The 20,679-nt window shown below is 35.0% G+C and overlaps 1 protein-coding gene across 2 annotated transcripts; it reads right to left on the reverse strand.

Moving 5' to 3' along the window:
• Positions 1-2,909: 2,909 nt before the first annotated feature.
• LOC137715605 (uncharacterized) lies at positions 2,910-17,867 on the reverse strand. Of its 2 annotated transcripts, XM_068454945.1 has the most exons (25): positions 17,468-17,867; positions 16,887-17,054; positions 15,858-15,932; positions 14,905-14,983; positions 14,290-14,354; positions 14,036-14,125; positions 13,802-13,891; positions 13,610-13,696; positions 12,932-13,015; positions 11,677-11,796; positions 9,626-9,654; positions 9,402-9,534; positions 8,345-8,905; positions 7,289-7,815; positions 7,112-7,175; positions 6,900-7,002; positions 6,627-6,781; positions 6,036-6,161; positions 5,403-5,473; positions 5,032-5,094; positions 4,750-4,822; positions 3,791-3,910; positions 3,614-3,691; positions 3,413-3,463; positions 2,910-3,320 (listed from the first exon to the last, which is right to left on the reverse strand). In XM_068454945.1, exons 1-25 carry the CDS (start codon positions 17,690-17,692, stop codon positions 3,219-3,221), a joined length of 3,339 nt encoding a protein of 1,112 aa, XP_068311046.1. In that variant the 5' UTR covers positions 17,693-17,867; the 3' UTR covers positions 2,910-3,218. The 2 variants fall into 2 exon arrangements, with proteins under 2 accessions (XP_068311046.1, XP_068311047.1); XM_068454946.1 differs by lacking the exons at positions 15,858-15,932; positions 16,887-17,054; positions 17,468-17,867 and having other exon boundaries at positions 14,290-14,349.
• Positions 17,868-20,679: the final 2,812 nt, after the last annotated feature.

The following is a 20,679-nucleotide window of genomic DNA, read 5'->3' on the forward strand; positions in this document are numbered from 1 at the left end:
CTGATGACTTCACACTCTTATGGATTGTTTGCTCTAAACTATAGAGATGAAGATGAATAAAAACTAGTTTTAATCATTCCGAAAATCAAGAACCATCCTATTAGGCTGATTTTTGTTTAGGGTTTTTATCACAAATGGTATCTGAGATTGATTAAACTCATCATTTTGGTCTCTCACTTTCAAAATCAATCAATGTCGTTCATGACATTCACTATTTCACATTAATTTGGTCATTCCGTTAAAATTCCGTCAACTATTCTAATAGTTTGTATGTGGGACCCACAAATCCAATGAAATGGTAACACGTGGATTACAAAATAAGGATTTTTATCGCACATGGTCCCTGACATTGATTCAACACCTCATTTTGGTCGAGTTTCAAAAATCAATAAATTTGGTCATTGACTTTCACTACCGCACATTAATTTAGTCCTTCCTTAAAAATTTCATGAATATTTTTCGTTTGTATGTTGATGTGGTCCCACTAATCCAATCATACTTGGATTAACTATAAGAAACTTTTTTTTTAAGAGTGAACCAACGAATGAGTATTCCACGCTGACATTCCTCGCATCCCAATTGAAAAAAAAAAAAAAAAACACTCAATCTAAATTCGATAAAATTGAATGCAATTTTGATAGGATTATAACCTACATAGAATGAGGAGTGAGTTTAGGGAGCCAAGTACTTTGGTTGTGCCATGGTGCATTCTTTTTTTTCTTTTTTTTGAGATACCATGATGAAGATGACAATGACTTTTTTTTTCTTTTAATTTTGGTTTTTAGTTTCTTATTTTACTTTTAGTTTTAAATCTTAAAAAAATTAATTTCTTATAGTTAATCCATGTGGCGCCAGATGCTTGGATTAGTGGGACAAAAAATACTGACGGAACTTTAACGGAAGGATTAAATTGGCATGTGGTATTGAAAGTCAAGGACTAAATTTATTCATTTTTTAAACTCAGAGACGAAAATGAAGAGTTTGATCAATGTTAGTGATCATTTTCGATAAAAACCCTTATTTTGTGTACGTGTCACAATTTCATTTGATTTGTAGGTTTCATATACAAACTAACAGAATAGGTGGCAGAATCTTAACGGAATGACCAAACTGATGTGCTGTAATGAATGTCAGGAACGACATTGATTGATTTTGAAAGTGAAGGACTAAAATGATGAGTTTGATCAATCTTATGAACTATTTATGATAAAAACCCTTTTGTTTATGGTCCAAACATGAAAAAGTTTAAGAATTTATAGTTCATCATGAAGCAAAAAAAAAAAAAAAAAAAGAAGGGGAATCCACATAGTTTATATTATTTTTTGCAATCATGGTTATTAAAATTGTCCCTTTCTATCTTATTTTCTTTTAAGAGAGGTGTAGTCCACAAATCCGCATCTCCGCAATTGTGCAGATGATGACGAGAGAGCAAATCATTGCATGAACATGGCTTCGCTGTGCTCCAACCCTCACAAAACATATCAGTTTGTCCAAGCTTTGATTTCTACGCGTAGGGTTTAGGATATGTGGACATAAAACCTGCTTAGCTGTAAATAAAAATATTCTAGGGTAACGATATTTAATTTTACGGTGAGTGATACAAAGTTTCATGAACATCACCTCATGCTTAGTTTTTGTCTTTGAACTCTCACATGATTTTCTTCCGTCCTCCAAGTTAACTCTACATTGTATGAGTGGTCATTCTGTTAAATATGTCTTCTTTATCTGTAAAATTTAAGGGTACAATAGTCTTTTCATATAGGAAAAACAATCTAATTTATATGAAAAAGAGAAGAGTTTGGCTCCTTAAGATTAATGAGGAGTTCCTCCTCAAAATACTTCGTGGCATATTCAAAATTTCGTACATGTGATCAGAATTGTTCGTATTATAAATCGTTATGTAAAGATCATTATGCAAAATATCAATTAAAACTAAGATCATTTAGTCAATTGTTAGAGAGTTTCGATCATAAGCACGAAGTTCTATAAATAGATCATGAAGTATTTTAAGGAGTTCCTCAATCCTTAAGGAGCCAGGTTTAAAAAAAAAAATTTATTTTCTTATTTCTTGGTGGAAATTCCTATTTTATCCCTCAACTTAACCGAAAAGTTTACAAAAAAGGCTACTAGTGCAACAGATGACATAATTTGAGGACGAGAAAAATTATTCATAGAGATTAGAGATGAAAACTAAACTCCTAATATAGTTAGGGGACCTTTGCTACAATTTAGCTAACGAAAAGGACTTGAAAACTTTGAGTTTTAACGATAAGGACAAAATAAAGGGTAAAATGAATAGTACCGGTATTGACTTTTTAGTATAAAAATACGGTTTTTCATTAAAATGAACAGTACCGTGTGCGGTTTTTCTTTAAAACTCCCTTAATTTTATTCTTGCCCCATCTACTAGCTGCCCTTTCTTTGTTTACTTGTCCTAACATTAATAATCACTTAACAAATTTGATAACTATTTTGTTTTTGGTTTTTGAATTTTAGTTTTTGTGTTAGTTACAAGGGAAATATGCTGAGGACACGAAATCAAAACTTAAAAGCAAAAACCAAAAACTATTTTAAGCCTTTTTCACTTTCAAAATTTTGTTTTAGTCCATTCTTCCTTTTTCTCATCACCCTTCTTCATCCCTTCCGTGCCCATATACTTTCATCATATCTTAAAACACGAAAAGCGAAAATTTTAAAATTAAAAACAAAATAATTATTAAAGGGGTCCTAAATATATGTCGATAAACATAACCAACACAAAAACAAAAAGTTGATTGGAACCATAGCTTCTGCTATACACTTGTTGAACTCACTAATAATATCAAACCGTTCAGCATCAACCAGTACACAAAGATTTATACGAATAGCGATCCTACGGAACCAATTCAGGAGCATATGCTCGAGCAAGGTAACGGAAAACTGCGTCGAAGCTTTACTAGTTTGATGTAATCTCGTTATTACAATTGTATCTTTTCCTCTTGGTATATCATTATTTCAAGACTCATGTGATCCGAAAATACATTTAATCGTCCCTATCAGGGATGACAATATATTACAAACTCAGACACGAGAAGATATACAACCTAAATCGACGTAATGATGAAAAGTCGAATATACATGGCTCATTAGGAAAAAAAATTAACTGGAAAGTGAGTGACGAGCAACGTGTGAGGTTCTAATGATTAAAAAACCTACCACGCTTATCCGAAGTTGCATGCTCATTCAATCTTTTCTAACACCTCCAATCTGGTTTTTCTCTTCCAACTTTTCATAGTGGCAACAAGGTTGATCAACCCAACGATTTGATTTCTTGTGTATTCCTGCAGAAGAGAAGGTAAGTTCGTATTCATGATGTACGATAATCAGTGTCCAAAATCTGGGCAGAGTAAGTCTGTAGCAATGAATCTCTTACCGGGTGAGCATGTGCCCAGTGCACATATTCAGTTTCCGGGAGATAGTATGCCTGATCAAGAGTAGAAAGAGTGAAAGTCAGTTGCAAAACCCCACTTCCACTAAATTGTTCTAGTCGCTTATCTATAAAAACAATCAACAAATTCCCAAAATCTTGCTTTCATAAGATCTTGTTACGTATGTAGTCTACGTTTGAGCTTACCTTAATGAAGGCTTCAACTATTTGTAAATGGGGCTTCACGTTCATGGCCACAAAATGCTGCAGGCCATTGATCAAAACCTGAAACCCACAAAGGAGTCCCGAAATTTATTACGTTGCAAAGGAGAGAAACGTTAAAGGAATATTGAAATGCATAGCTGGTCCAATTTGAGAGAGAACCTGTAGATCCAACGACATGAGAGCCCGCCCTTCATCTGTACACCTCTTGGCACGGGAGAGACCTTCTATGAGAGTTTGGGCTACAATTTCAAGTCCATATTCTAAGAGGAGGTCTTGAACCTACATGCACCAATACATAATATGTTATATGTGCAATTTAATCAAGCACATTTTTATTTTTCAAATGCTCACTTTAGATCACACATAAGGCTCTTAGCTCAAACAAAAGGAAATTCACTATGCAATTACCAATTTCATATGTCGCAGTTGCGTCATGTCAAAAATGCTTGTATAAGATATATGAGCAATTTATCCCTGTAGTCTGATATACACAACTTAAAACCTAAAATATTATTTATCGCCCAGGGAAAATGGAACTTTAGACAGAGAGGAATGGCCTAACAGAAATAACAAAATAACAATCCATACCCAATGTAAAACTACTAACTTATTTCTTTTACTTTTATGACCCGGGAAAAACTTTACTTTAAGATATGGCAGAATGGCATAACAGAATAACCACACAATAACCACTCGAACCCTATCCCTCACTCCTCTCCCACCCACGAAGAATAATACAACCAACACAATAAAATGCAGGTATTAACATGCATCATTGTGCATAAGAGCCATCGTATTAACCATCCAAACACATTCCCCAGCCCTCCCCCAACCCCAACACAGTATACCACAGGTATTGACACATCGTTGAGCATGAGAGTCATCCCAACCATCCAAACCCATTCCTCCCCGCCAGGGCTCTCACCAAAAAGAAAACAAAAGAGAACAATAATAGGTATAGTCACAAACATGACACATTGAACTACAGGTATTAACTAATGCTGCACATAATAAACTCACACAGTAGCCGTAAAATTTGGTCATAACCATATTGAGAGAGGAGCAACTTCTATATTTTATTGTGATTGTTCCTAGAAAAACTAACTGCCAGTAATTACCTCCTTGCGGATTCCTCCATGAGCAAGCCTTGTTTTATAGTGCTTGAATTCTCCCAATAACAAATCAACATACCTATTAAAGCAACAACTCATGTTAGAAAACTTGACACTTGTCATATGGTGCTAGAGAGAAAAAATTGGGGCGAAAGCCATTTCACCAAGAATTTTTCACAAATTTCTGTTTCTTGCACATATAAAGACAAGGCCAACATGATCAAGGATTGACATGCAAAGAGGAACCATGAATTAGACCTAATAAAGAATAAATATCAAGAAACTAACCCATTATGCTCTAGTCCAAGCTCTTTTACTTCCCATTTTGCATTGGCTATCCGATCCACATAACTGCAAATAATGGTTGTCCATGAGAGACTTGAAGGTAAAAATCATAGATAATTGGAGCAATAAATATAATGCCAATATTGCACTAATTGCTGATCAAAAGATGCCAAATTGAGTTATCTTTTTTTCATTTTTTTTGTTTCCATGACAACAATTAGAATGAGAACTTTATCCTCATATGATGAAATGAAAAAGTAGAAACCAAGAGACAAGGGGAACTTTTTTAAATAAAATGATGTTTAATTTATCTGCGGAAAGAAACACCTATTAGTAAAATAAACAAAACGAGACCATGAACTCTCTGGTCTTACCCATTAATATGGAGCAGTTGTCTTGCAGTTGTCCTATGAATGTGCTCTACAAGATCTGGTACAGCATCAACCTAATAAAGATATACTTAACTTTCAAATCTGAACCATGGGCATTCATCAAGAAAATTTAATCATGTGTCAAAAAATTTGACACTTACAGATGAATAACAAATAAAGAAATCAAACAAGTCATATTAAAAAAATTGTGAGAAACATACAAGAACTTAATTGCTGGAATGAAAATGAAATGTTAATTATATAAGCCTATCTAGTATATAACAGTATCGATAAGTTTCCACTAGCAGTATCTGGCAATATACATACATTTTTCTTTTTCTACTTTGGTTTCATGTTTCAATGTCAAATGCACATTATCTAAGAAGTATCACTTTCCAATACAAATATAATTACACAACCTCCTCATAGTATCATCCTTATCACACAAATATTTATTTATGAGATTCAATGGTAACAAGAATCATTTTATAATAATAAAACATGTTCCTAGTCATTTATCCCTGAATAGTCAACTATGGAAAGTTAAACTAAGATCGTATCACATCATTTTAACACTTCACCAGGATAGCATGAAATCTTTTGAAAACTCCAGCAGACAATAACAAAGGAACCTACCAGATGTGCATAGAAGTCTTCAACTACAGCAGCATTACTCTGAAGTAGCATTGTCTGGAGATGAGCTTTAGATCTATGCAATATTCGAGCAACAAGGGAGATAGTGTCAGCACCTGCGCATCTTTCCTGCAACATAATGGTTGTGCAACTTAAAGCAGATTTACATTGCATATAGCTTCGTTCTAACTATAACCAAGAAAGTACAGAACATCTGGTAACATCCATTCCATCATGGAATAGCATAATATGAAATGTTACTAAGGAATTGCATGAAATTTATGAAGTTATACTGCAATATTACAAGGATTGAAACTAGTGTACAGCATCATCGACTCTTAACATTTAAAAAGAAATAGAAAGGATGACTGAAACATGTATAGGTGTAGCACGCCAACCCATATATGCTCTGCAGACCATGAAAAACTGCCAATATTAATAAATGCACAAGTATGGCACGTATATCTTTCTAACTTGTAGGGCATGTAATAAATGCCCAAGGCACATAAAACTCAAAAAAGTTGGAATGAAAAGTTGTTATTATTTTCAATCTGAGAGATGATCCAGAAGGACCACATGATATTTAATTAATACCTTGAGACCAAAGGATGTTCCTGGTGTGTTACTGGGAGGACTCATTGGCATGATGTCTGCAAATGAAGAATTTAGAGATGTGGATGAAGATGACGGGGCCTTTATCCACTGGTCACAGTCTTGTTGTATTCTGGACAAGGCTGTCTTCAGCCGATCTGTGTAGAACATGATAAGGTTTTGAAGTGTGCATCAGAATGAGAAAGTATCATAATCAGTAGATGATCAGATAAAGAACGCATAATAGTTTGAAGCAATGAAAAAGAAAGCACTCACAATTAATCGGATCAGGTGACCCTTTTCCACCTGAATTGCTGTTTTGCTGAGCAAATGTTTCAAACACAAAATGAAAAAATACCTCAAACAACTGGCATATTCCCTGAAACAATATACTGAATCAGGAAAATAGATTCATCACAGGTTTTTATTAATAAGCATAAAGAACAGACACAAAAGTGAGAAAAAGGTACATAAAGAGTATAAGATACCTTGAAGAACTCAACATTGACTATTTCTAATTTCTGCATAAGCCTGGCATATTTATCCATTGACCTAAAATGTAAAAGAACATACAGATCAACTGATCACGCACCATTACCATATACATAATTCAAGCTTTTATATCTTAAAGTTCAAAAGACTCCAGTAAATAGAGAGCTGTTCACCTTAGAAGACAAATAGATGATCCAGTTTGGGCTGTGATTTCTCCATCGTTACAATGTAAAGATTGATTTCTTGAAAGTCTAGGTTTCGAAATTCGACTTGGGAGTTGACTATCCTCATCAATAAAGTCTGCAAGAAGATCTTCATTTTCTTCTTCCAAAACAGAATTAGCACCATTAGAATGTCTTGAATCACTGCTTGGTGGAGAGACATTATCACCAAGCCTTTGACTAAAATTACCATCAAATTCACCAGTTGTGCCATTCCATTTAAGACCTTCTTTGGATGTATGTGCCAGCTTTAACAAAAAGGGGTTTCCATTTCTAAGCCAATTAGAGAATCCACTCTTCTTGGTGCTGGTATCAACAACACTTGTAGACTTAGAATGTAGAACCCTGACATTAGACTTACCCTCAGACGAAACAATTATAGGTGCTCCATCACCGGCAAGCCCAGGAAATGTAATTTCTTGTACTGTATCTGGTGGCATTATCAACCAAATTTCTCTTTCCAACACCATTTTAAGCGCCTGAAAAAAAAATTATGTTTCAACTACCTATATAAGTGCATCTGGACAGTGTTGTGCATAGTAAAGGCTTAATTCTACTATGACATAATTTAAAAAAAAAAAAAAAAAAAAAACTAATAATGTGTAAAATAAGTGTTGGGAGGCAAAACTGTTCAAACAAAATGTTTCTAAGATATTTGAATTGAAATAAACACAAAAGACTTGACAACCATGGCGGCAGACCAGTTATGCGCATGCCACCTAAGTAGGATAATAGGATTCTATCGTGCATGTGATATTACAAGTTTGGCCAAGTAAAAGCAAATGCACTAAAAGACTATTTATGTATGTAACATCACATCTGGCAGGTGAGCAATGCCTGGTAGTCCACAGCTCTTATTTCGTCATGAGTTCATAACAAATCATAATTTCGTAATCAGTAACCAATCCGTTTTATAGAAATTAAAAAGAAAAGTAATAAACAATCATAATATCAATCATCACATGGCATAGCCCTATTTGGAGGACAAAACCTGTGAAGTTAACTTACATATATATTCTGCCGATGAAAAGCTACAAAATAATTTTCACATACTGCCTTCAACTTCTGCCTGAAGTCAGCTGCTTCAAATCCGCAAAATGCTTCCCCGGCCAAGATGAAGACACCTAGATCTTCATAGTTTTTCAAGAATTGGTGTATGCTAGCAGAAGAAACAGAAGTTGAAGAAAGCAAGACCGATACACGAGTAGTTGTGAGTTGCCAGAGATTTTTGCGTCCCTTCTGAAGGGTTTGTGAAACAAATGCTGTGGCATCTTTCCTCAGTTGATACCACGGGGATCCACTTGTTGATGTTGTACTGTCATCCTTACTTGCCACATCAACTAAATTTTGATAACTAGTGGAAGTTGTGTTTCCTGTAGATTCAACCGCAGAGCAGGTTGTTGTAGGATCATCTATGTAGGCTGAACCAGGCACTATATCTACATATTCGACGAGAGAGCCATTAACTTTTTGGGAAGAACAAGGAGGTGAAATTTGCTGAACCCCTCCTGGAGTCGGAGAGATGTCACTTTCCTTCTGTGTCATGCTTGGAGTTTTACGGGCTGAATCCTAAAACAAAGACAAATATTCCTCTCATATCCAGAAAAACAAAATGATTCTGTTTTTGTGGGATCATGTATGTATGTAGGAACCGTATTTCTGCAAAATATCTAAAGTCATAAAGTATGTGACCACTATGGCTGTAATACAGTTAACGGAATCCAAAGAAACTACTAACAGACCAAAACGGGTTAATTTAATGTATAATACTGATACATAATACATTTGAGTGCATAAATATTTTGCAACACAATTTTCAACTGTTCTGACAAAGCAAACAGAAAATGATTTAGAGACAACACTGCATAGCAAAAAGCCTTTCTAAAGGACAGGTCACATTCAAATATACTTAACCAGCCAATGGTAACAAGCAGTAACATAGAGGAACTATCAACTAACATTATTTAAAATTTGGAAGAAGTTGATGCAACAAAACTAAATAAAGACATTACCAATTATATACTAAAAATAATACGATCAAGTAAAAGCGTGAGTCGAAGTTTACCCTATTATCCAGCTGAAAGCCCATGATTTCATGATATGAACACATCAATTTGAAAAGGATAGCTAGTGTGTTTAACAAACACTGCCTAAACTTTGGTTCAGGTATCTGAAGGCATAGATCGCTGTAGGTAAGTCTGGAATGACATAAGAATGCATTAGCAAGCACACAAGATGTACAGTTCTTTTACATTATGATTCTAGCACTGGTAGATGGAGAAAATGTACCGACTATTTTGCATGTGAAATCCATGATCCTGCAAAGATAAATTAATCATCTAAGTATAGATGTTGTCTCACAATACAGCTATAAAGTGAACACCATAGGCCTTATCATCTCCTCTTTTAATAAGAAACAAAATTTTGAACAAGAAAGCAAAAGATTTACTCTTTAGTCCAAACAAAACAGCTATAAACAAATTGCACAACAGAAAATTGAAAGAATAAGGTCCCCAGCAAAGATAAACCTAAGGACTGTCTAAAATGTCTTGAGTCTTGACGCAGACACCAGGAAAAATGCCAAAAGTATTCTTCCCCCAAAGAAAGCCCACCTAGTTATTATGTTCAAAAATTCTATTGTTTCTTTCCATCCAAACAATCCTAACAACCATCAAAACTGTGAAGCGCCACAGAGTACATGCCTTCTAATCTGCACTGTGTCCCAAAAACCCCTCCACCAAAATGGAATAACAATCTCCAGCCCAAGCACCCACTATTCCAAGCATTTGCATCTACCTTGCACAAGTTCGAAGAGGAAAGGGCAATGATGAAAGAATAAGTATCTTTGTATAGAGGGATGAGCAGGTACTTGGTCTTCTTATTTGGAACACATTCCAACATTGGTAGAATTTTGCATCAGACTAGGCCAAAGCCTCTGTTGTAGTTAAAGATCTCTTGGAGCTTCCCAATACCCAGCCTCTAATCAAGCCATTACCATTTGCTTTTGGTCTGCGGTTTAATAAATTAGGGCCAGTAGCCAAAATTGAAGGAAAGATGAGAGAAAATCGGCTACGGTGGTTTGGACATGTGAAACAAAGGCCTATTGACGCTCCGGTTAGATGATGAGATCACATGACAAAGGTTCAGGGCCGAAGGGGTAGAGGAAGACTTTGGAAGAGACTCTAAGGAAAGACTTAGAGTATTTGGATCTAACAGAAGACGTGACGTTCTAGGATTCATATAGCCCACCCCACTTAGTGGGAAAAGGCTTTGTTGTTGTTGTTGTTATTAGCTAGCTCTACCAACCTTTTAAGTCATCCACCCAAGTAGCTTTCTTGAGCTGGCCTGGTTTTCCTCTACTATGCTCCCACAACCTCTCGTGACCCAGTCCCTCCCCCAACAATTCCAATTCTTGGGCCCAGTATTATCCTTTCCTGTACTAGGCCCCCTATGTTTCTTCCCATCCTTCTACCCCCTTTTGTAATCTTCATTTTTTATTTTGATAACAGAATATGGTGCACTCATCCTTTTCTTGCTCCCAAGTGTACCCTTCCCCATTCTTCACCTTTTACCTTGTGTTTATAGGACTCAACTTTCGTGCCACCCTCTATTTGCCCAAGTGTATCCATCCGACCCCTTTCCTCATCTTCTACCTTGTGATGATAGGATTGAACTTTTGTGCAATCCTTAATTCACCCAAGACTGACATGACTGATTATGAGTGTCCCAGTTGTACAAAAGGAAAACCTGGGATGAATCCAGAATCTCTTCTGATTCAGTATTACGGTATTACCTCAAATAACATCAGCTCAAAAACCTTCTACTGTCCATAACCGAAACGGAAACCTTACTAAATGATCCAGCCACCCTAACATGATAAGTTGTTTTGTACCCACTTTTTGTAAACCCATCGTCAGAGCTCTCCACAGAGATCTTATATAGCCACCTATTACTGCAGTATCCCCAGAGAAGCACAATGCTGCCTTCTCTGAAGCTCCTTAATTTGTATAGACGTTATTGTAAGGGTGCTGCTATTGGCACTCCAAATTTCGATATTCAGAAACAATAATACACGTACGAGGAGTGCAAAATGACTTTTTGGAATGCCAATAACATCCCCCTATTTTAATTGAATGCTTCTCTGAAACTCCTTAATTTGTTTATACACATTATTTTAATATTGGTTTTTTCTTTTTTTTTTTTGGGGGGGGGGGGGGGGGGGTGGGGGTGGGGCGGGGCGGGGCGTGGGTTTTCAAGAAATACATCCTTATTTTCTGTGTGTTACCCTAACACTTGTGTATGAAGTATTCTACTTCTAAATCATAATTATATCAGCATACCTCTTGCACAATATTCTTCAATATAGAGTGGGTTTCTGATATAACTTCCTGCATAAAGAAACTTTGTATCTTCTCAGCAAGGCCAGAGATATCCCCAATTAGTGCATAAGCATCGACCACCTGTTCAACATTTAATAGTGTATCAAGTCCAAATAAACATCACAAAAAAAGTCATACAATTGATCCCTCAACTTAAAGATTGATTGATGCTGCTGCAACTTAAACTTTTCTCTACATGCTCTCACTGAAGTGGTTGCAGTATTGCTACGTGGATCTACATTAACCAGAAAGCTCTAATAGTGAATTGAGTAAAATACCACCCATTTAATGATGCTATTCCTTGCAGCTCTCTGATGCCATTCAGTTCATTAAAGATTTGACCTTTCTTTGGGATGTTTAAATTTGTTGTTTGTTTTTAATGTTAGGGTGGTGCTATCCACACATCCCTCTCGATTTCCGATTGTCGGATCGAATGAATTGAAGAGGATCAAAGGACAAAAATTAACAGGGTGTTTGTGGATAGCACCACCCTAATTTAATTTTTCTGTTTAGTGTCTTCCATATATCCCTAGGTTGCTTTTTCTATTTCTAATCAAATTTTACTAGCCAAAACAGAATCCAACTAACAGCCCCAATTTTATATCAATCAAATACAGAAGAAGTATTGAACTTATTAGAACTTTCAAAAATAGGAATAAGACAATATCAAACTAACAGACGTTTAAGAAATGCTGGTAAACCTAGGTCAGCACAAGGCATAAGCAATGTAATTACTTAGGATCAATCAAATTCTGTAGAAGATACCTATGAGTAATCAACATAAACCCTTTACTCAAATGGAGAGCAAAATAATATTAACTCAAGAATCAGACATAATATCACTTCAATACATGATTGGATCAGACTGACAGGAGCAGAACATAGATAGAGAATTTAAAATACTACTTTCACTTACTAGTTGATTCGTCCCTCTTGTATACATAATATGGTACTGATATTCCTAAATAATATGAAGACAGCAGGTATCTTTACAGAAACTTGAACCATGGTAATTCTGTATCCATGATGTATCACCTCATCATTGCGAAAAGGATAATGACCACTTAAAAGGATATCAAGCTATTTGAAATATATGTAATATAAGAACAACCACATGTAATGACAGTTTAACACTCAATAGAAAAATCTTCAAGCAGCATTTGAGAGAAAATAATGATTCAGTTCTCAGGAAAATAAACGAAAGAAAAGCACTGACAGTTATATAGCCCTCCTCATTGAACTCCTGGCACACTCCTAGCAACAAGGAATCCAGCTTTTGAAGAGTTTTTCCCAGCCAAACCTGCACCCATGTTAGGAAAAAAGACAATGTAAGCATGATAATGTTTCTTGGTTTACCTGTATTACGCAAAACTTAAGCGATGGGATGCAGGGCAAGAATTCATGATTATTCTATATTCTGAAATGCCCGTCCCATGTGGGTCTCTATCCACCACTACATCCCAACATGTGAAACTCAAATTATATTGGGAGGTTCAGCAAGGGGCTTGTAGTTGGTTAAGACACAAGAGCAACCACCCTGCACCTAAGGTCTCGAGTTTGATTCCCCCCCTCTCCCAATCACTTGTATAAAAAAAAGACTCATATTGGGAGGTGGGAAGGTTCCAATTGGAAGGACTTGCACTGAAGATCTCCTGCTCTAGTAACATGATACAATTGGTTGGTTGACCACTCTACTCCCATAGCTTATTAGGATGTGGGCCGACAGTTTTTTTTTTATATTTTAATAAATAAAGCATAATTTAGTAGTCTCACAATGGGAAAATATGCAAACCATAAACTCAAGACTTTTTTAATCCACGGTCAAAAATATTGAGGCACAGAGACATGAAATATCAGTGAATCTGTTAACAAAAAATGCTTGCTTAATACTTGCCTCTACACCACGGCTCATCTCTTGTACTGCAGAAAGTTCTGAAAAACTATCTAACAGCTGTAAATATTCAGACAGGACTTGAAAGGCCTGTAGATTTACATGAGAATTTAACCAAATAGTTAAAAATTATAATGCAACATGAAACAAAAACTGGAGTATAGTATAAACTGCAGAACAGATATATGAACCCACCTTGCAGTAATTTCCTTCCTCAACCAGAAACTCAAGCTCTGCTTGCATTTTCAGTGCATGGCCAAGCTCAGTTAAAACAGGAAGCATGTCCTGGATTTCATAAAAATAGGACACCGTATAGGTAGGGTTATGCTTATGCAACGAGAACTATCAAAGTGACTATATGATGGGATCCCTAGAAACCAGGGGAAAAAAGTCTAATAAAGATTTACTGCTAACCATGCATGAACATACCAGAAAAGCTTGTTTCTTTTTGGAATTGGAATTTACGATGAGATCCCTAGAAACCTCATTCCTTGATGAGGTCAGATGCCGCCTTCCATTCTGCAAATACAATTACAAAAACTGTAAATAAAAGCCAGATATAAAAGGAGTTTGACAAAAAAGCCCATATAAAAAAGTCTTGACAAAAAAAAAAAAAAAGTTATATCAAATAATGAAAATTCAGAATGACCCCATTCTGGATGGCACGTCCTGCAAGGGCTTACCATACAGATGACATTTGCAACTTTCAAGTCTTTCTCCAATTCCCTGACCAAATGCATCCCCTTCACTGGCCAAAAGTAAGTGTCAACATCTCAATTGAAACTGAAATATATTGTAAATCAAACTTCAGCACTGAACTATTGTTTAGCCAGAACACTAGAGCGAAGAAAGACGGGGAGAGAGAGAGAGAGAGAGAGAGAGAGAGAGGGAGAGAGAGAATAGCGTCAAATAAACAATTACGCAACTACTCTGCCACCCTGGAAACAAATGTTGTGATATTTCAGTTCTTGCTGGCTCACCACCGCCGCCCCCGCCCCCCCCCCCCCTCCTTCTTTACCAATGTGGGGGTGATGCTCACCACCTGATTGGTTACCGTTAGATTAATTTGGTTAAATTGATCTAAGACACGAATCTCAAAACTTAAACTAATCCAACAGCAACCAATCAGGTGGTGAGGAAAAGTATTCCCATATTCCAAGCCACTATTGAGGAGTTTAAAGCACAATTTCAATAACTTATATAGGCAAGTTTTCAAGAAGGCCATGCAGTATAATACTTCCTTAAATGTACTTCAATACAATTGCAGAAAAGGTTTAGACATTTTGATTAAAACTTACCCATTACTTCGTGATGTTCCATAACATTGCGGGATAAACGTTCAGCTACTCTATCCAGTTGGGCCAATCTAAGAGTGGCCTACAAAAAAAAAAAAAAAAAGTTTAGATGGTAGATAACATTGTTAAATAAGAGGTTGAAAGAACCTAACAAATGGAATTGATTATTACACTTCAACTAACCATGCCACAAGCACGCAAAAATAGACTATGGCTATTTATTAAACGCATATGATACGGGTTTCAGCCAGCAACGTAAGCATTACAAGGACATGTAATCATGAGAAGTGAAATGTGCAAGGTCAATAAAAAAAGTGGAAACGCAAACAAAAGAAAGACAATTGCATTTAAGTGCTCGTGATGTAACAGAGGAAGTATGAATATCAGACAAGAATGAAAGGCTACAGATGCACAGATCCTAAAGAATCGTCAATAAACAATTAAACATGCCACAGCTGCTGTAAGGTATAGACTCATTTATTTCATAACAATTTTCCTGTTTCAATTCAACCCTAATAACGAATCTGACAATAATAGAGAATGAAGGCATGACTACACAAATAGGCCCATGAAAAGCATTGATTGGTTCAAAACCATGATTAGTAGATGGATTCATCCAAATAGTAACGTATATATGTAATTAACACCCAAACGTGTAAAGAATTTCCCAATGACTTTGGCATCACATGTATGCTACCTAGCCACAAACATACGAAACATTCTAGAATAAGATTGAAACAAAGAGTTCAAGAAAACAGGACATTTAACTCAATTATGCAAAATTTTGATAAAACAATGGACTACTGCTAACATCAGAATCGTCCATTGAAATATGAAAAAGACAACTTTGAGGACAATCCTCAACCAGGGAAACAAAAGACTACCGTACATGCTGAACAAAATGAAGAAACTGGAATATGTTAGCTAAGAGGAAGATGGAGAAACTGGAAAATCACCTGTCTCTCAAAATAAACCAGCTCACTTTCTTCAGATGGAATATGCTCCAAAATATGTCTAACTGGATCAAAGTCCTGCATATAAGAAGTGCTTACAAAGCTTTTAAGCAGATGATTCAAATTTAATCGACACAGAAAAAGTAAGCATGGCATAAACACTCAGTCAAGAAGTGGAAGCGTTATCAAGTATTATTAGAGTGAAAGAGAAGGCATAAAATTACCCATGAAAACATAATAACAACAACAACAATAATTATTATAGCCAGTGCTCTTAATGATAGCATGAAGTCCACAAAAATGGTTCCTTCATTTTGTTTGTGACCTAACTTCAAGTTTGTTGAAAGATAAAGGGTCCAAATAACATATGAAAGCAAGGAAAGAGAAAGGAGTGAAAGAATTATGATATAAATAATTCCTTCACCATACTCCTTATATTATCACTAGTCCATAAGTCATAACTGTACTGTGGAGAATACATAATTGGACTACGTAGAATAATTTATAAGGTTGGAGAGAGTGAATCCAAATGATTAGCTCCTTTTTGTCATCAACTGCATAATGTTACAATATGGATTTTCCGACTACCTCAGACCGGATTAAATATTTCAAAACAGCTTCTTATAATAACAACTAAGAAAATGAATATACAGTTGGCCGAATAAATGAAAATATCGTTGGCCAAATAAATGAAAATATATCATTTCTGGTTGTTAAGAAAAATTATCTCCTACATATGTGAGCTACCAATAGCACGTGCAACACCAAAGTTCCCACCGAATATAAATCTCATGAGGGCTAATCTTTTGATTGATGCAAACGTTTTACAATTGAGAAACTATCACAGGAACACAGTTGGCATTTCTTCTGGTGGTTGTCAAGAAACTATTTCCTACGCCTACGACCTACCGTTCGCAACCTTTCTACTACTTCAAACATGGAAAATGACTTGGTAACTCCCTAAATAACCTAACATTAACAAACTATAAGTCATAAGGGCTACCGAATTAAAAACATAATTAATAGTAGCACCTCTTCATAAAATTCTTCCTCTATCTCCTCCACTTCTTGACCATGATGTCTGCTTCCATATATTGAGATCAATTCTTCAGAGCTTGATGAGAGATTAAACCTTTGATGTGGAGGCAGTCCAGCAATCGCACGAGCAACAGCTGCAGCAGCCGCAGCTCGTGCAGGAACCTGTCAGAGAAGATAAACAAAACATGAATACATTTTCGACAGAAAATAAATGGTACCCCTGCACCAAGCAGCTAGATTTTGCAATAAGCACAACACTTGTAATCCCTATTTAACGGTGAATTAACTACTACTGTCATATTAATAAGCATTGCTCTTAAAATGATACTTATTCAACTTAACTCAGTTCTTAATCACCACAAAACCGCAGATAATCACTCAAAACAAACTCTTATTCAGTATGTAAAGCAAAATTCACACCCTTGGAAGAAACATTATCAAATTATATGATCTAATTACAATACTCAACTCGCAGTCACTCGGAAACAAGCGAATTTCACATAACTATACACGAAACGCATCAAATTGGAGCGCCGGAAAGCTACATTACGTGCAAAAACCGAAATTTCAATCACCTCGGGACGATCAGAAGCAGAAGGAAGAAGGCCGAGCGATGTGGCAGACCTAACGGAGCTCAGAATCTTCTCGCCGACCTTCGACAAATCCATTGCACCACCTTGGAACAGCAAAACCGGGACCAAGAACAAAACCCCAGGGCTCTCAAAGCCCTCGCTCAAATCGCCATTAAACACAAACGGATTCGCCAAAACGCTGCCGAAGGGAGACAGGTTCGGCCGCATTTCAATTCGAACCTCCGAGATTATGCGGTGCAAAATCCATTGCAGGAAGGAGCTGCGATCGCAGTTTTGGATCTGATGGTTTCAGTGTGAGTCTGCGACTCTGTGTGGGTGTGGAGGAATTGTCGTTGCTTTTGTAGACTTGGAGGTCTCTCAGTCTCATCGGCTAATCTTGTTATCCTTAATTGTTCTTGCGAGACTAATCCAGTAATATTAATGTTTGATTAAAATCCATTACCACGCGTTTGTACTACACCTGCTAATTCATGACACGATCCGATAATCCGACACGATACGACATGAAATTAACAGATGTTCGGATCGACACGATAATGAATCGGATCGTTATCGGGTAACCCGATAAGCACTTGTTAAGATAACGGGTTGATTCGGGTATACATGTATAACACGATACACGATAAACATAATATTATTTTTATAATTTTATAATCCTAAAAAAATATTGTAATAGTTATATACATTAATTTAACAATTTTATACCCCTAAAAACTATAATAAATATATATATATATATATTAAATTAACTATAGAGTCTATAATAATTATATATACTATAATAATTATACCCCCAAAATATTAACTATCTATAATAATTATATATATATATATATATTAAATTTTGAATTAAATTTTATAAAAACTATAATAATTATTAATTAATATGCATGATGCATGATGCATCCATTGATTTGATTCCATTCCATTCCTGCCGCCCTTTTTGAAGAAAAATGAAGAGAAAATGAAAATGATAAGAAAAGTTGAAAATGAAACATAAAAGTGAGAGAATTAGGGAAAGATGCTGGAGGGAAAAGTGAAAATTATAAGAAAAGTTGAAAAGGAAACAAAAAAGAGAGGGAAAATGAAAATTAATAGAAATGGTGAGAATTTTTTTTTTTTTTTTTTAAGTTATTAACTTTTTATCACACATATGACATATCTCACTATTTTTATAATGACACACGTGATGTACTACTCCGTGTACCAGTTAATTATACGTACAAAATAAATAGATTTAAATCTACTTAATAAATAAATAAATATATATATATATGTATATATATACACACACCATTGGAACTTGATGGGATACGAATTCTCCGAAACTAATTTCAACGATCCCAACCATCAAACTTGTTTGTATATACTTTGAGATCACATCAGCAAAAAATCGCAAAAAACAAACATTCAGAGATCAAGTAACGTGACAAAGCTTTTCGATGGTTATAAACGAAAAATCACGATTTAACGGTTATTTTAACTTTGATTTTGATGATTTTTTATAGCTACACCCATTGACCCTATATGAATACAATGAATGAATTCGATCTTCAATTTAAAATATTTACACAAGTGGATACCACAAAATCTTATGTTATACTTGATGGAAGTATAAATAAACTCTAAGTGTTAGTTAATCTATTATTTTTATGGGATACGAATTCTCTTAAACTAATTTCAACGATCTCAACCGTCAAATTTGTTTGTATATGCTTTGAGATCACATCAGCAAAAAATCACAAAAAACAAATATTCAGAGATCAAGTAACGGGACAAAGCTTTTCGATAGTTATAAACGAAAAATCACGATTTAACGGTTATTTTAACTCTGATTTTGATGATTTTTTACAGCTACACTCCTTGACCCTATATGAATAGAATGAATGAATTCGATCTTCAATTTAAAATATTTACACAAGTGGATACCACAAAATCTTATGTTATACTTAATGAAAGTATAAATAAACTCTAAGTGTTAGTCAATCTATCGTTTTGATGGGATACGAATTCTCCAAAACTAATTTCAACGATCCAAACTGTTAAACTTGTTTGTATATGCTTAGAGATCACATCAGCAAAAAAATCACAAAAAGAAAACATTTAGAAATCAAGTAACGGGACAAAGCTTTTCAACAGTTATAAACGAAAAATCACGATTTAACGGTTATTTTAACTCCGATTTTGATGATTTTTTACAGCTTCACTCCTTGACCCTATATGAATAGAATGAATGAATTCGATCTTCAATTTAAAATATTTACACAAGTGGATACCACAAAATCTTATGTTATACTTAATGAAAGTACAAATAAACTCTAAGTGTTAGTTAATCTATCGTTTTGATGAGATACGAATTCTCCAAAACTAATTTCAACGATCGAAACCATCAAACTTGTTTGTATATGCTTGGAGATCACATCAACAAAAAATCACAAAAAACAAACATTCAGAGATCAAGTAAAGGGACAAAACTTTTCAATGGTTATAAACGAAAAATCACGATTTAACAGCTATTTTAACTCCGATTTTGATGATTTTTTATAGCTACACTCCTTGACCATATATGAATATAATGAATGAATTCGATCTTCAATTTAAAATATTTACACAAGTGGATACCACAAAATCTTATGTTATACTTAATGAAAGTATAAATAAACTCTCAAGTGTTAGTCAATCTCTCGTTTTGATAGGATACGAATTCTCCAAAACTAATTTCAACGATCAAAACCATCAAACTTATTTGTATATGCTTGGAGATCACATCAGCAAAAAATCACAAAAAACAAACATTCAGAGATCAAGTAACGGGACAAAGCTTTTTGACGGTTATATACGAAAAATCACGATTTAACGGTTATTTTAATATATTTTTATATGGTATAGTATTATTATTTTATTTCTTTTCATAATTATTTTGGTAAACTTCTCATAATTTGAATGATTTTTAATGTTTGGTTTTTCTATACTTAGTTTATTCGGAAGAGAGTTCTGACGTGGAAAACCTTACTGAAAACATCTTCGACATAACTCTTCAAGGCAATAGATCAAGCCAAAGTTTCAATACAATTTCATGATGATCGATGTAAATTGAAGATTTTGTAGATGGAAGTGTAAACTTTTGAGAAAGACTTACAATCTTGAAAACAAAAACTCTTTCATTTTGCATATCCTTGCACATTTAATATTTG

This window comes from Pyrus communis, chromosome 14, assembly GCF_963583255.1.
Source record: "Pyrus communis chromosome 14, drPyrComm1.1, whole genome shotgun sequence".
Lineage (NCBI taxonomy): Eukaryota > Viridiplantae > Streptophyta > Magnoliopsida > Rosales > Rosaceae > Pyrus > Pyrus communis.